This window comes from Bos javanicus, chromosome 3 (genome assembly GCF_032452875.1).
Source record: "Bos javanicus breed banteng chromosome 3, ARS-OSU_banteng_1.0, whole genome shotgun sequence".
Taxonomy (NCBI): Eukaryota; Metazoa; Chordata; class Mammalia; order Artiodactyla; family Bovidae; genus Bos; species Bos javanicus.
Genome location: NC_083870.1, coordinates 75278637 through 75295811, shown reverse-complemented (window position 1 = coordinate 75295811; position 17175 = coordinate 75278637). Strand labels below are relative to the sequence as shown.

The window sequence follows — 17175 nt, the reverse complement described above, 5'->3', positions numbered from 1 at the left end:
GATTATAGATTTCCAGACACCAAGTTGACCTGAAGGTCCCAGAACTCTGCTGGAAAGTTGGACTACTAGATCAGAATTTTTAGATTGTGTTATTTTAAAATGTATATATATAAATACATGTGTATATATATATATATATATACACATACACACACATATATGTAAGTATCTATATTTTCAAAATATATATTATGAGGTTTGGGGGTTTATTTCTTTTGTTTTTTGCCTGTGGTGGGTCTTCATTACTACACACGGGCTTTTCTCTAGTTGCTGCAAGCGGGGGCTACTCTCTAGCTGCAGTGCTCAGGATTCTCATTGCAGTAGCTTCTCTTATGGCAGAGCACAGGCTCTAGGCATGTGGGCTTCAGTGGTTGCAGAGCATGGGCTCAGCAGTTGCGTCTCACAGGCTTAGTTGCTCCGCGGCATGTGGGATCTTCCCAGACCAGGAATCAAACCAGTGTCCCTTCCATTGAAAGGTGGATTCTTGACCACTGGACTACCAGAGAAGCCCCCAAAATACATAAATTGTTAATAAATCCACAGTTACATTAAGCAGTGAGCACGTAATAACAGTTTAGGATTATTGCATAAGGTACAAAACTACAAGTAAGATTTTATTTGTCTATTATCTTTATAATATAATTAGCATAGCTATACATGGTCTTAGTAACCAATTCTATTTTTAAATATAAAGGAGTAGAAATTATTTCCTATATTTGAAACCGACTGGGTCAAACCCCATCACCATAGACAAACCACATTCCAATAACAAGGCACTATCATTTAACCTCCAATGACATTTATTAATAGAAAATAGGAAGTGTTGGACTATACATTAAAATGGTTAAAGAAGAATCATATCTTAAATTTGTGTTTCTCTTTGTTTATTGAGCTATACCAAGATTTATTTTTTATTGAGAGAAAAATCATATATTCATCCTGTCCTCTGCTTTTTAAAAAATGGTTTCTACCTCGACTTTGAATGACTAATTTAGTAGGATACCTCCACTAAGGTACAAGATTTGCTTATTCCTATACTGCAAGATGGAGAAGGCAATGTCACCCCACTCCAGTACTCTTGCTTGGAAAATCCCATGGACGGAGGAGCCTGGTAGGCTGCAGTCCATGGGGTCGCTAAGAGTCAGAAGGACTGAGCGACTTCACTTTCACCTTTCACTTTCATGCATTGGAGAAGGAAATACCAACCCACTCCGGTGTTCTTGCCTGGAGAATCCCAGGGATGGCTGAGCCTGGCGGGCTGCCGTCTATGGGGTCGCACAGAGTCGGACACGACTGAAGCGACCTAGCAGCAGCATACTGCAAGAAAACCCTGTAGTATACTGGGTTTTGTATAACTTGCACACACCAGCTGGGAGCAGCTTCAGTTCTCTGAAGGTGTCCGTCTCTGAGACACAATGTGAGGGTCACCAAAGAGACAAACAATTGAGAGCCACTTTCACTTAGGTATCTTCTACTGATTGTGAACTAGGGCATTCTCAGTGCTTTTACTCTGGACAACATAGTCATCCTTTTAAATCATAATTAACTTAAAAATATACAACAAAATTCTAACCAATAGGTTTAAACTTTGAATTTTTAAAAAGTAAACACATATTACTTACAATCTTCAAAGTTCACACATTCATTATTTTTACATGATCTTTATTACCAGGATAACTTGAAATAGAAAGGCTCTTAAGCATTTGTTGTATATTTTTAAATGCTTTTTATCTTTCATGGTTTACATACTTTTTGCAAACCAGCTAAGCTTTTCCTGGAGAAGGAAATAGCAACCCACTCCAGTATTTCTGCCTGGAAAATTCCATGGACAGAGGAGCCTAGCAGGCTACAGTCCATGGGGTTGCAGAGTCGGGCACAACTGAGCACACACTGCCCAGTCAGTCTTTTCCTTTATATTAAAGTATCCAATTACATTGATAATTCAGTTGTGACTTGAGTTGTATCTTTCAGGAATGTTGAAGTTTTGTACATATTTTATAATTACTAAAACTGGTGTTTTCTTTCCATAAAATTAATAAATACAATCATAATACAGTCTTAGTCTCAGATGTGTACAACTGCAGTCTTTTTACTTTAACTTAAACCTCAGAAAAATTATACAGGTAATAAATGAAAACACTGTCACTATAAAAATTAAATAATATAGAAATATAGAGACTAAAAAGTAATTTTTTTAAAAAAAGAAGCTTCCTTTTCTCTCTGCCTCACACTGCCAATGCACTTAGTCAGTCAGTGTATCAGAAATCCACAACTGTAGAGCCTACGAGACATTTGTCACTGGCCTTTTGACCTCCTGATTTCACTGCCAGCTCTAAGCAACACTCCAGCATGGTCTACTCTACATAAAGCCATATTTTTTCTAAAAGAATCATAGTTTGACTGAATGTAGCTCACAAGAGAACAATTTTTCACTTTAGAAACCTTATTTTAGCATAAGTGACAAAAAAGACTTTGGTGAATTTTTCACTTCTCAATCCATTATTTTGAAATGGTATAATGTCAAAAAATTTGACAATTGAAGGGGCTTTGGGGAAGCTCGAAGGGATGATAATCAGAAAGCTGATTATTGATACTATTTTAGGAATAACGAAGAAGGAGAATCCACAGCCACCTACAGTTACTCACTCTTGGTTTTAATTGCTTCTACTATTTTATGCTATATATAAAGCTGAGAAGAAAAGCCAGTAGGAGCTCTGACAGAATCAGTAAATTGTATGAAACTCAGCGACCCAACTATTCACCGCAAGTTAAGGTCTCATATTAAATACAGGCTTTAAAGTTTAAAGAAGTCATAAAATAAAAGAAATGGAAAATATTTCACCTGTTTTTCCCAAATAGGCAAGAAATCTGGAAATCACAAAGAGTGTGATCTCTTAAAAGAAAATGTGAAAATCAAATGAAAGAAGATTCTTTTTTTAAGCTTAAGAATTTTACCAAGAAATAAACAGAAATAAAAAGATAGTTTAGGTCACAATAGAGAGACTCCCAGAGATTTTTAATTTTTAGGTAATAATTGGAATACTGTAACAATCAATTAAAGAAAAATTACAATTATAATTCCTACAGGAATACCTCCAGGATATTAAAGTTTGGTTCCAGACCACTGCAATACAATGAATATTGCAATGAAGCAAGCCCCACAGAATTTTTGGTTTCCAAATACCGTTAAAAGTTACGTTTATACTATAATGTATTCTTTTAAGTGTGCAATAGCATTATGTCTAAAAATAATATAGATGCCTTAATTCAAAAATACTTTATTGCCAGGGGATTCCCTGGTGGCTCAGATGGTAAAAACACTTTATTGCCTTTTTTTTATAGTGAGTGAAGAAATGGAGTGGGAGGTTGGAGTTAGCAGATGCAAGCTTTTATGTATAGAATGGATAAACAAGGTCCTGCTGTGTAGCACAGGGAACTATATTCAATATCTCATGATAAACCATAATGCAAAAGCATATTTTAAAAAAAAGAGTATCTAAGTCTTCAATGAGTAACATCAATGATCACTGATCACAGACTACAAACAGAATAAAATATTGCGAGACTTACCAAAATGTGACACAGAAACATTGAAGTAAGCAGATGCTGTTGGAAAAATGGCACCAACAGACTTGCTTAACAGAAAGTTGCCACAAACCTTCAATTTGTTTAAAAAAATGCAGTATCTGCAAAGTACAGTAAAGTGAAGTACAGTAAAACAAGGTATGCCCATATAAAGTCGGCAAAGCCAAACATAATTTTAACTCTTATATTCAGATTCCTCAAAAGAGAATACTGCATGATAATCAGCATCAAACTATTTAAAAAATTCAATTTTTTAGTAGCCAATTTGTCATTTCTAACAGGAATCGAAGATAAAAGGAAATAAGGTTTTGGGCTGCTATTATCAAGTCATAAGGGCAGTATCTTGAAAACTGTATATCTATATACATTTTTCTTCTTGGCTACTAAATAAATCCTTACAGTGACATAAAAGAATGATGAAAATGTATTTTTTCTGTTAGGATTGCTCCGTTATATTGTTACTATCTATAATCACATAACCAGTTTCTATGGGTTTTAATAGTCCCCTGTTGCACCAATGGATTATTAATAAATATGTGATTTTTATTTTAATATTTCTTTATATAAAAGTTCATGAAAGACAGTTTTGAATTTCTTTAAAATCTGTGGATAAGATTTTTGTGATGTTTTTAGAGAACTTTGATCAGTTGTATAATTTGTAATCTCTGTCTTTTGAGGCTCAATTATTTTAGGTTTCTAAAGCAACTTTCTTTCTGTTCATTATTTATGGATTTCATATTCATTGTTTTGTCAGCTAAAGTTCAGTCATACACTGGAGCATCATATTCAGCTGCCAATGCCCTCTTTTATTTTTTTTTCTTTCCTTTCCTTCCCTCTCTTCTCTTTCTCTCTCCTCTTCTTTAGTTTCTAATGATCACTGGATAAATCTCTTCTCTTGCTGCATACAAAGTCTTCAATTATTAAGCTAGGAAACTGTTCAGAGCTCAAGATTTGACTTTCAGCAATTAACCTTACAATATTTTTTTTCACACTTTTGACTCTTAGAGTAAAACTATTGATAATATCTTTATTCTTCATATGTCAAGTGGTCTAATAATCACAGGGATTAAGTAAACACAGTCTACTGTGTATTTGTCATGCTGCTCCTTTGAGCCATATCATAGCTTAATATTAATATTGCCCAATTTATGAAAAAAAAATTTGCCAATATTTGACCCCCAAAAAAGTTGCACTTTACAAGCTATTGAATCAATGGCTATGTTTACTATTTCTATGAGTCATTTTTTTCCTCCAGAAACACTGTCTGAACTTTTATAGTTATATGAAAGCATAAAATATCATATTTTATAATATATAACCAATATGTTCTAAATTATAATTGCTATAGTATGCAATTTTTATCTGATGTATGGCCTTCCTAGAAACCAATTTCTTAGCATCAGCTACAGCCAAGTTTTTTTCAGAATTTTAAAGAAAAGCATATTTCACAAACTGATGTTGCAGTTCCCTTAAGACAAGTTCTATTTTGGTGTCTACATTTACAATAGCTGAGACTGTCACAGTCATTCACCTTCATCATTAAACGGTCATATAAAGTTCCTTTCTCCTCTAAAGTTAGAATGTTAAATGTTAGCCTTGTAGACTCACTTCCTGAGTCCTTCAGGGTTTATGTCCAGTGGTGTGCAGGCTAGGTAACCAATAAGACAAGGTCAGATCTTAACACTATGAAAAACCTTCCATACCCATCTTTTTTCAAAATTACTTGTGAAAAGCAAAACTTTTAAAAAGCCCATTATGGGTACTTTTGGAAAAACCATTTATAAACTTATATGAAAACTGGTTCAAAAACTGGGGTAGGAATATGAAATTGCAACAGGTCGTGCTGGCGGGGTTCCTCTGTGATCCCTGAGTCCATTGGATCTGTGTCTGTCTCAAGCACACTTAGATATTGGTGTTTGATAGGAGAAAAGACTTATTTGGACAGGACTGCGAGAAGGCAATGGCACCCCAGTCCAGTACTCTTGCCTGGAAAATCCTATGGACGGAGGGAGGAGCCTGGTAGGCTGTCCATGGGGTCGCTAAGAGTCGGACACGACTGAGCGACTTCACTTTCACTTTTCACTTTCACGCATTGGAGAAGGAAATGGCAACCCACTCCAGTGTTCTTGCCTGGAGAATCCCAGGGACGGGGGAGCCTGGTGGGCTGCCGTCTATGGGGTCGCACAGAGTCGGATACGACTGAAGCGACAGCAGCAGCAGCAGCAGTGGCGATACTGTTGCTCTGCTGCAAGATGCCCTCTAGAGGTGGTACTGAGGGAAAACCACTGTGCTGCTGAGGCACTAAAGAACATGAGCTGAACATGAGGTGCAAAATATTAGAAAAACACACTCAGATAAGCCATTAGCCAATAACTAGACTCGGCCACTGTTGCAGATCTGATGCTCTGTTGACTTGGAGCGGCCAAAGGAGATAACCTCTAAATGTTCTTAAGGACCATCAGAAAACCCTCTTGTTGGGACCTATGTCCACTATTAAGAGTAAAACAATAGTTGGAGCCATTATCGCTGAGAGCCACCACGAGGAAACCACAGATGATATAGGAAAGACTTTCCAGCCCTCTTGCCATCCCCTTCCCTAAATAAAGATGGCACTCAGTATGGGGTCAGTAAAAGTTGTTATATTCCCTCTTAGCAGTTGGGAATTTGAGGGAAAGATAACAAATGTCTTTCAGTACACTCCAAGACTAAGAGTAAAGAAGAATTTCCTGTCAGTAAATCTAGTACAGTTGGGAGACTCAGAAGTCTCTTAAAGTGGGCTTTGCTGGATAAAAAGACATTGGACTGTAGCTCAGTCTTCAAATTTTCAATAATTATAACAACATTTATTGACCCCATACTGAATGCTGTCCACTACTTTAAGTATTTTATATGTATTCACTCAATCTAGTAACTATGAGGTATAAACCACTATTACAGGCTTCCCTGGTGGCCCAGAGAGTAAAGAATCTGCCTGCAATGCAGGAGACCCGGGATTCCTGGCTTGGGAAAATCCCCTAGAGAAAGGAATGGCTACCCACTCCAGTGTTCTTGCCTGGAGAATTCCATGGACAGAGGAGCCTGGCCAGCAATGGGTCGCAAAGAGTTGTACACAACTGAACACACACACCTGCAGCCAACACCTTTGTTGCAGCCCACTGAGAACTGAGTTAAATGTCTAACTTAAAGAACTGTCAGATAATAAATTTGTGATGTTTTAAGCCACTAAGCTTGTGATAACTTATTATAATAGCAGCAAAAATACCTAATACACACTACTCATTGAAAAACAGTTACTGAGATATTTTCCTTATTTGGGCAAAATAGATTTGCTATAGGTATATAGCAAATAGGCATATAGCTATAGGTATATAGACTTAGGTTTATAGGTTGTTTCACTAGTTTGGAGGTACTGCATGATAGTCTGATCCACATTTAGCACTCTGCTAAGCATTAAAAGAAATAAATATTTTAAGATCTTGTCCAAAGAATTATAAAATTGGTCATATGCCATGATTTGGATCTTTGATACATACAAGATACATACAAGTGCTTACTGCACTTGGAATTTAGGAGATGGCTCTTTACCAATCAGTGGGAAGTTATTGCTCTAATTTTAAGAATACAAATAGTTTGGTGATTCTTCACCGATATCTGTCAGTGTCAAAGTATTCTTTGAAATCTCAGAACATAATGAATTTGTTGAAAGGGTGACACACTGCTACAAAGAACTTTTTCAAAACAGTGTCAAAGTTTTCATATTTCTCATCTATATTCATCATAACAGAGACCATAAAATGAGCTCAGAATTATTTGCTCTCTTTCATATGACAGTGTTTATATACGTAAATACAGTGGAAAATCAGGGCACTGGCCTTTCCAAGCAGTCTTTGGGGAAACATTCCACCTCCAAAAATAATGAATGCTGCACACCATTATCAAACATGACACTCATTGCTATCTGTTTTGACTAATGAGGCAATATGCAGGCTGATAGGATATATGTATATACAGAAAAAAGGAAACTATATCAATGACAGTAGCAATTTCATAGTTGGTAAAAAAAAATTAATTGAAAAGAACTATTAAAGCTTTAGAAAACAGCAATAAATACTTAGGAAGACTCAGGCCACCATAAAAGTAAGCTTCAAAGCAAGTCTTCAGAACAGTGGCTGAGTTCTGCAGAGCTTTGTGATGAATGAAATTAAACTTGCCACAGACATGACATTTGTATTCTTCTGGCAGTCTGGTTGTAGGGTATTGCTGGTTCCTCCCAGCATTGCAGATATGATGGTCACAATTCTGCTCCTACGGTCTGGATTCACACAAACATTATTAAAACCGTTCCTGTACAATGACCTGGAAAAAGGCAATCAAAATTAACTAGGGAGCAAAGACTTTGACTGCTGGGACAAAATATAATAGTAAAAGCAGCTTCACCTTCAGCATCCAGAGATGCAGGGCCTTATTTTGGGCAATAATGTCATTCTGTCTGTTGTACAGTGCACTCAACAGCAAAAAGAGGGAACCACCAAGGAAACTGAGTACTCACACACTCTCCTGGATTGACGGAGAATGAGAGTTATGTGCTCAGTAGCAAAAGGACTGTAAGAATTATATTTGTTTTTGCAACCAATGCCATTCACTGGTCTAGTGGATTAGTCGTTATGTTTTATTTAACTGTCCCTTTCAAACAACCTGTTTTCTTTTTCCTTGTGAATTGAGCATTTGTACAACTGAACTGACCAAAGCAGCTAGCTGTTTGGACACGACACCGAATTGTGACACCATAAACTTAAAGTTTTTTAAGTTTTTATTACTGTTTTCTTAAAATTGTAGTACCTTATTTTTCTTATAAGTAGTGTCTAATTATTGTAGAAAAATAAGAAAACTAGAAAGTGCAGATAAGCAAAAATAAAGAGAAATATATATATATATATTACTGTACTGTACTGTAAGTCACTTCAGTCGTGTCCGACTCTCTGCGACCCCATAGACGGCAGCCCACCAGGCTCCCCTGTCCCTGGGATTCTCCAGGCAAGAACACTGGAGTGGGTTGCCATTTCCTTTTCCAGTGCATGAAAGTGAAAAGTGAAAGTGAAGTCACTCAGTCGTGTCCGACTCTTAGCGACCCCATGGACTGCAGCCTACCAGGCTCCTCCATCCATGGGATTTTCCAGGCAAGAGTACTGGAGTGGGGTGCCATTGCCTTCTCCGATATATATATATATATATATATATATATATATATATATATATATGTGTGTGTGTGTGTGTGTAAGGGTATACCTCTAAACATTAACAGTGGTTGTACTAGGTAATGTAACATCATATATACACATCCATAATATGTATGTATATATATACACACATATTTACACATATATATGATGTCTCATTACCCAGTACAGCCACTGCTAAGTTTAGAAGTATATCCTTCCAGACAGTTTTCCACAAACATATACATTTAAACATGTTTCACTGAAAAAAGTATTATGCCACACATGTTTTATAACTTGCTTGTTTTTGCTAAGCACCAGTATACTTCTGTATCTGTCACCTAAGGACTTCATTTGTAATGACCACATATCATTCTATTAAATAGATTTATCATAATTTATTTAATCTATCTCCTATTGTTAGATATTTTGGTGTGGTTTCTAATTTTTTTATTACAAATAATATCATAATGAATATATTGGTAAATCCTTGTTGCATACTTATCCAGTTATTTCCTTAACCTAAGTTCTAGAAGTCAAATTACTGGTTAAAGTTATGCACTTTTCTAAAAATGTAATGCCTATCTAGAGTTTCATCTTTGAATGGAAAAGAAAATGAGTTAAAATCAGAAGATAAAAATCACTCAAAAGCCTTAATGTCTCATAAAGATCTGAATTGCTAAAGTAAAAACATGGAAATATTTTAATTAGGGCCTGCTTGTTAAACCACTTACATACACACATACACACAAAGTTATGGGTTTAAGTGAGTCATTAAGTCTACAGATTAGCAAGAGAGATAATTTTCTGAATAATAAGCAAAGCCATTATAATATTATCTTCTATTAATACTTATTTTAATAAAAATTATTTTTGTAATTTAAAAATAATAAGAGCAATATTGATATACAATTCATACAACATAAAATTCACCCTTTTGAAATGTACAGTCAAGTGATTTATAAGTATAGTCACAGAGTTGTGCAATCATCACCACTATCTAATTTCAGAATCCTTTTATTACCTTAAATAAAATCTGTACACATTAACAGTCGCTCCTCAGCCCCCTGCTTCCCAGCCTCCAGCAAACACTAATCTGCTTTCTATTTCTGTGCATCTGCCTCTTCTTGACATTTCACATAAATGGAATCATACAATATGTGGTCTTTTGTGAATGGCTTATTTCACTTAGCATTGTTTTCAAGTTCATTGATGTCAGCCCTTCATTTCTTTCCACTGTCGAATAATATTCCACTGAATATACACGTTTTGTTTGTCCATTCTTAGGACAAATGCTATTCTTAGGATATTAATTAAAATTTTCTCATCATACTTCAAATACTTCAGTAGCTCCCCAAACCGATAAGGATGTCCATTAAAGGCCCCCTGGCACCTACTTAATTTGAGGGGTTGATGGGTTCTTCTCTCATACTCCCAACCCAACCAACTTGAACCCTTCCACAACCACTGCAGTCATAATAGAACTACTTGCAGCCTCCTTAATATAAAAGGCATGCAAAAAAATAAATAAATAAAAGGCATGCACTTGTGTATATGCCATCCCTTCTATGTGGAATATCTTTCCTCTCCTTATCTGTGTGGACCCTTTAATTTTCATTTATGATCAGTTTCCAGATAGCTCCTCTTTTTGAAAGCTTCAAACTTTAAGGTTAATATGGATGCAATATTTTAAATATTTAAATCTATTATATTTCTATCATAATTAGAAGCCCCAACACACTAAGGATAAGCTGAATTCAGCTTTTTAAATAATTTATTATCCCTCTATTTAACACCTGTCACACTGCATTATACTTACTGGTTTTCTTAACTTTTCTTCTACTATATAGTGTGCTCACTGAGGCCAAAAATTATATTCAGTGTACCTTTATAATACCAGCAATCAGGCCTCAGTTCAGTTCAGTTCATTCACTCAGTCCTGTCCAGCTTTTAGAGACCTGATGGACTGTACCACCCCAGGCTCCTTGTCCATCACCAACTCCCAGAGCTTACTCAAACTCACATCTGTCAAGTCAGTGATTCCATCCAACCATCTCATATTCTATCGCCCCCTTATCCACCAGCCTTCAATCTTTTCCAGTATCAGGATCTTTTAGAGTGAGTCAGTTCTTCACATCAGGTGGCCAAAATATGGAGTATCAGCTTCAGCATCAGTCCTTCCAGTGAATATCCAGGACTGATTTCCTTTAAGATGGACTGGTTGGATATCCTTGCAGTCCAAGGGATTCTCAAGAGTCTTCTCCAACACCATAGTTCAAAAGCAGCAATTCTTCAGTGCTCAGCTTTCTTTATAGTCCAACTCTCACATCCATATATGACTACTGGAAAAACCATAGCTTTGACTAGAAGCTACGGACCTTTATTGGCAAAGTAATGTGTCTGCTTTTTAATATGTCTAGGCTGGAAATAGCTTTTCTTCCAAGGAACAAGAATCTTTTAATTTAATGGCTGCAGTCACCATCTGCAGTGATTTTGGAGACGCAAAAATAAAGTGTCTCCCTGTTTCCATTGTTTCCCTATCTATTTGCTGTTTAGTGATAGGACCAGACACATGATCTTAGTTTTCTGAATGTTGAGTTTTAATCTAACTTTTTCACTCTTCTCTTTCACTTTCATCAAGAGGCTCCTTAGTTCTTCGCTTTCTGCCATAAGGGTGGTGTCCTCTGCATGTCTGAGGTTATTGATATTTCTCCCAGCAATCTTGATTCCAGCTGGTACTTCATCCAGCCCGGCATTTCTCATGATGTACTCAGCATATAAGTTAAATAAGCAGGGTGACAATATGCACCCTTGATGTACTCCTTTCTGAAGCACTACCTTACACAGATTACCATGAAAGGAATTGCTGAGTTTTCCAAATTTGCTGGCATATTGAGTGCAGCACTTTCACAGCATCATATTTTAAGATTTGAAATAGCTCAACTGAAATTCCATCACCTCCACTAGCTTTGTTCACAGTGATACTTCCTAAGGCCCACTTGCTTCACATTCTAGGATGTCTGGCTCTAGGTTAGTGATCACACCATCGTGGTTATCCAGGTCATGAAGATCTTCTTTGTATAGTTCTTCTGTGTATTCTTGCCACCTCTTCTTAATATCTTCTGCTTATGTTAGGTTCATACCATTTCTGTCCTTTATTGTGCCCATCTTTGCATTAAATGTTCCCTTGGTATCTCTAATTTTCTTGAAGAGATCTCTAGTCTTTCCCATTATATTGTTTTCCTCTATTTCTTTGCATTTATCACTGAAGAAGTCTTTCTTATCTCTCCTTGCTATTCTTTGGATCTGTGCATTCAAATGGGTATATCTTTCCTTTTTTCCTTTGCCTTTTGTGTCTTTTCTTTTCTCAGTATTTGTAAGGCCTCCTCAGACACCATTTCACCTTTTTACATTTCTTTTTCTTGGGGATGGTCTTGATCACTGCCTCCTGTACAATGTCATGAAGTTCTGTCCATAGTTCTTCAGGCACTCTGTCTATAAGATCTAATCCCTTGAATCTATTTGTCACTTCCACTGTATAATCATAAGGGATTTTATTAAGGTCATACCTGAATGGTTTAGTGGTTTTCCATACTTTCTTCAATTTCAGTCTTAATTTGGCAATAAGGAGTTCATGATATGAGCCACAGTCAGCTCCAGGTCTTTTTTTTTGCTGACTGAATAGCGCTTCTCCATCTTTGGCTGCAAAGAATATAATCAGTCTGATTTTGGTGTCGACCATCTGGTGATGTCCGTGTGTAGAGTCTTCTCTTGTGTTGTTGGAAGCGGGTGTTTGCTATGACCAGTGCATTCTCTTCACAGAACTCTATTAGCCTTTTCCCTGCTTCATTCTGTACTCCAAGGCCAAATTTGCCTGCTACCCCAGGTGTTTCTTGACTTCCTACTTTTGCATTCCAGTCCCCTAAAATGAAAAGGACATCTCTTTGGGTGTTAGTTCTAGAAGGTCTTGTAAGTCTTCATAGAACCATTCAATGTCAGTTTCTTCAGCATTCCTGGTTGGGGCGTAGACTTGGATTACCATGATATTGAATGGTTTCCTTTGGAAATGAACACAGATCATTCTGTCATTTTTGAAATTGCATCTAAGTACTGCATTTCAGACTCTTTTGTTGACTATGATGGTTACTCCATTTCTTCTAAAGTATTCTTGCCCACAGTAGTAGATATAATGATCATCTGAGTTAAATTCACCCATTCTAGTCCATTTTAGTTCACTTATTCCTAAAATGTCCATGTTCAGTCTTGGCTATCTCCAGTTTGACCACTTCCAATTTACCTGATTCATGGACCTAACATTCCAAGTTCCTATGAAATATTGCTCTTTATAGCATTGGACTTTACTTTCACAACCAGTCACATCCAAAACTGGGTGTTGTTTTTTTTGGCTCCACCTCTTCAGTCTTTCTGGAGTTAGTTCTCCAGAAAACATATTGTGCACCTACTGACCTAGGGAGTTCATCTTTCAGTGTCCTATCATTTTGCCTTTTCATACTGTTGATGGGATTCTCAAGGCAAGAATACTGAAGTGGTTTGCCATTCCCTTTTCCAGTGGACCATGTTTTTCAGAACTCTCAACCATGACCCATCCATTTTAGGTGGCCCTACACATCATGGCTCATAGTTTCATTGAGTTAGACAAGGCTGTGGTCCATGTGATCAGGGCCTTGTATATGGTAAAATGTAATGAATGTTTGCTTTGTGTACATGATAAATAAAATGATTTTTTTCCCTTGACTGGATAAAGTCTGTCTAAATTTTTTAATTTTTTAAATTATGAGTATATGATAAAACATTTACAGAAAACTTGGAAAATACAGAGCAAAGTTACATATAGTTCTACTATATATTACAATATTTTTAAAGTAAATTAATATTTTTAGTTGGAGTTTCAAGATCAAACTCTCAAAAATTAACAGAATGAACAGACAGAAGAGCAGAAGGACACAGTACGCTTGAAAAGCACTATGAACCAATTTAACATAATTAAGATTTATACAATTTTCACACAACAGCAGGGGATAAATTTTATTCAAGTTCCTGTAGATCATAAACCCAGAGACACTGGAACATATCCAGAGACATAAAAGAAGGTGCAAAAATTTCATGGTATAAAGGTTTTGAAGTCATACAGTTTGTTCTCTTATCACTGGTAATTTGACTTTTTTTTAAACTAAATCAATTTAGGAATTTTGTAGCTATATAGATGCAACCTTTGTATTTAATATTTGTGTTGGAATTTTCTTATGTTTAATTTGTTCATTTTACTTTAAAATTCTCAGTAACTTATGAAGTAATATTCATTAAAATAAACCAGAATTATATGTAATTCTAGCAGGTTTTTAAAGGGTATATTGAATTTACAACCTGTCAAACAGGAGACATTTTCAGTGAAGAACAACTTTAGACAACTTCAGAAGTTACACAAAAGATGATTTAGTACCATATATGAAATTATTTAAGGAAGAAATTAAGAATATGCCATGAATTTAACTTCTAAATTATTAAGTGCACTTTAAAAACAATATGAGCTTTTTATGCAAATAAAAATGTCATTTTCCTTAAATGACTTAGAGGTGCATTGCTTAAAATACCATAATAATCTTTGAACCTTATATGTAAACTGTTTTTAATGTTTTCACTGTTTTCTATGTAAATGAAAAAAGTTTTTAAGTAGGTCTAGGTCTTACAAATAGAATCCTAACCTCTGTTACTTCTGACTTATAGGGTATCTTTGTTACTAGGGTTCAACCTGATGGACCAGCATCCAACCTGCTACAGCCTGGTGATAAAATCCTTCAGGTAAGACAGATACAAAGCAATGCTTTCCAAGGCCAATATTGAAACAAATAAGTGACTTGAGTTAAATCACTGAAAACAAGTTTTTATTACATTTCTTATTTGCCTTTACTGTTTTGGGGTTGAGAGACAGATCAGAAAGCAATTCAGCCTGGTAGAGTCCTATATTCTCAGTACCTGGCACTTGGCAGGTATTCTGCATATTTGTTTAAAGGAATAGTGTTACTTTGGGAATGTAAGAAGAATTGATGTGTACAAGAATCTATGCATAGTTATCAAGTGTAAGTAAGAAGGATGAAGCACCCAAATACGGTACTGATGTAACTTTAGATGAGAGAGAAGGGACTAGTTCATATTTAATTTCTCAACAATAATCTTGTTACTGTTTTAATAGTATAAAATACATGGTTATTTCTCTCTACTTTCCCTGCTCAGATAGTTACCAAAATGGAAAGACCCCACTCAACTCAGCTCAGCAGTGATCCTCTACCTTCTATTTACTGAACTCTGTCAAAGAATTGCAGAAAAGTAAAAACTCTATATAGATAAATTGTCTTGGAATCGTATTCTCACAAATATTTTAAACTAACTAGCAAGATTATGAAAACTTAAGTTTTCAATAATGATAATTATCTGAAAATACTATGAATTACTCCAGCCTCTGGCAACGTCACGGTAGAAATACCACCCGAAGGGTCCATGTCAGTTTCATGTAGACAGAAGACCAAACCAACCAATTTTCAAACTTGCTTGTACAGGGATGGCTATCAGAGTGCTGTTATAACAATAGCAAACAGAAAACAGCCTTACTATCCAGTTAATATGAAAAAGGTTAAGTAGCTTATGACAAGGCATTTCTTTAGTGAAACACTGTATAGATTTTTAAGAGCCATCATTCAAGCCAGATTTTTATTTATGTATACAGAGAGGTTAGTGATATGTTGTTGAGTGGCAGAAGTAGATTACATAAGAGTGAGTTATATGAACACTTTTGTATCCACCTGTTCATCTCTTGGTATCTATATTGTGTGATTATACAACATGTACATTATATATATAAAACTGTGTTATGTTATGAAAAAAAAAAAAAGACCAAATCAGTAGATGGCCTTTTGAGTTAAGACATTGAAACAAAAGAGACACATAAAAGCTAAATATTTTCTTTACCATTTAATTATCAAAGTTCTCTATTTTTTAATTGCATAGCTAGCCCTTTGGTGTTAAGCATTTTATATCATTTCTACAGAACTCACATTCATTATATGTAAAATGAACTGTGGTTTATACTATAGCTGAGGTCCCCTAACTTAAAAATTCAACTGTTTAATAATTGTATCAATTTCCATGGAAAACAACTATGAATAAACTCACAATGTAACCACCTAACATTTAGTACATGGTGCTATTTAACAAAGGAAATAGCTAGTTCTTTTCCTCTACTGAATTTTGAACAAATTATTTCAAATGTCAGAGTCTGTAAAAAAATGAAGCCAGCTCATCTCAGATCTCTGATCTATTAGAATGCCAGGCTGGATAGAGAAGTATCCCATAGCATGGAACAAGTTTGGAGACTTTGCCTTCATCTGTGACAGAGCGGGGAAAAGATTTTGCTCTCTAAACTGAGAAAAGAAATATACTTAAATGGATATTAAAATATTCTATAGATAGATACAGATATAGATATCCTACAGAATGAAATGCAAATTAAGATGATATCTAGTTGCAGGTTTAGAATATGTTCCTGGCTGTGAAATTCTAGAACAGTTATATGTGGGGAAATGAGGATTTAGTAAGTGTTTCTAGTCCCTGAGAAGTATACAGCAACAGCAAAGTGCACAGAGAAATTAATTCTTAACACAAGAAGTAAAAAAGAATTAAAAGTGGAATCAAAGTCAGAAGAGCTTCCCCTGGGTTGTCTATTCTCTCCACAGAAGAGTCTCAAGGATGTAACATTTTATTTTTGCTGTAGAACTCATTTGTATCTAGTACAATAAAATCAAAGTCCATTTTCAGTAAAAGAAAAATGTACATAGACCTTCATCAAATAAATTGCTGTATTTACAGTTTCATTCATACTAGTTAAAAAGCACAAGTGGCCAATTATATTTTCTGAAGGAAATAAAAATGACTAATTCTAAACTGGAATCATTGCCAACATCAGATGTTAAGAGAGAAAATTATATTTTTATCTCTTAATGATACTGTAGCTCTTGGTTTAAAGAACACTGGGATAAAAATGAACTTATAACATTGAGTTATCTGTCACTTCAAGATCATTAGAATATATCCTCACTGGAGCAAATTTATTTATAAACTTTAATGAAAGCATACAACCTGGAAAATCAAGGTAAAAGAAAAGAATAAAATCAATGAATGAGCTCCTCCTTAATGTGAGGGCAGTTTGGGGTTTGATCTAAATCAGTAGCAAGTAGCAAAATATATATAAAATGGCAAAAGATGTACCTTTCCCAAACCTCCCCAAGCCCAGAATTTATTATATAAGAGCTCTCTCTTTCTTCTTCTGTAACTCTTTTTACCCACAACTCTCTTCTTATTC

The 17175-nt window shown here is 35.5% G+C and overlaps 1 protein-coding gene across 1 annotated transcript in view; it reads left to right on the top strand.

Moving 5' to 3' along the window:
* The window catches only part of LRRC7 (leucine rich repeat containing 7), a 622375-nt gene that overhangs the window by 585554 nt on the left and 19646 nt on the right, over window positions 1–17175 (top strand). Inside the window, exon 25 of the mRNA XM_061411605.1 lies at window positions 14547–14621. Coding sequence (XP_061267589.1) covers window positions 14547–14621 — 75 coding nt within the window. The remainder of the gene's footprint in view (window positions 1–14546; window positions 14622–17175) is intronic.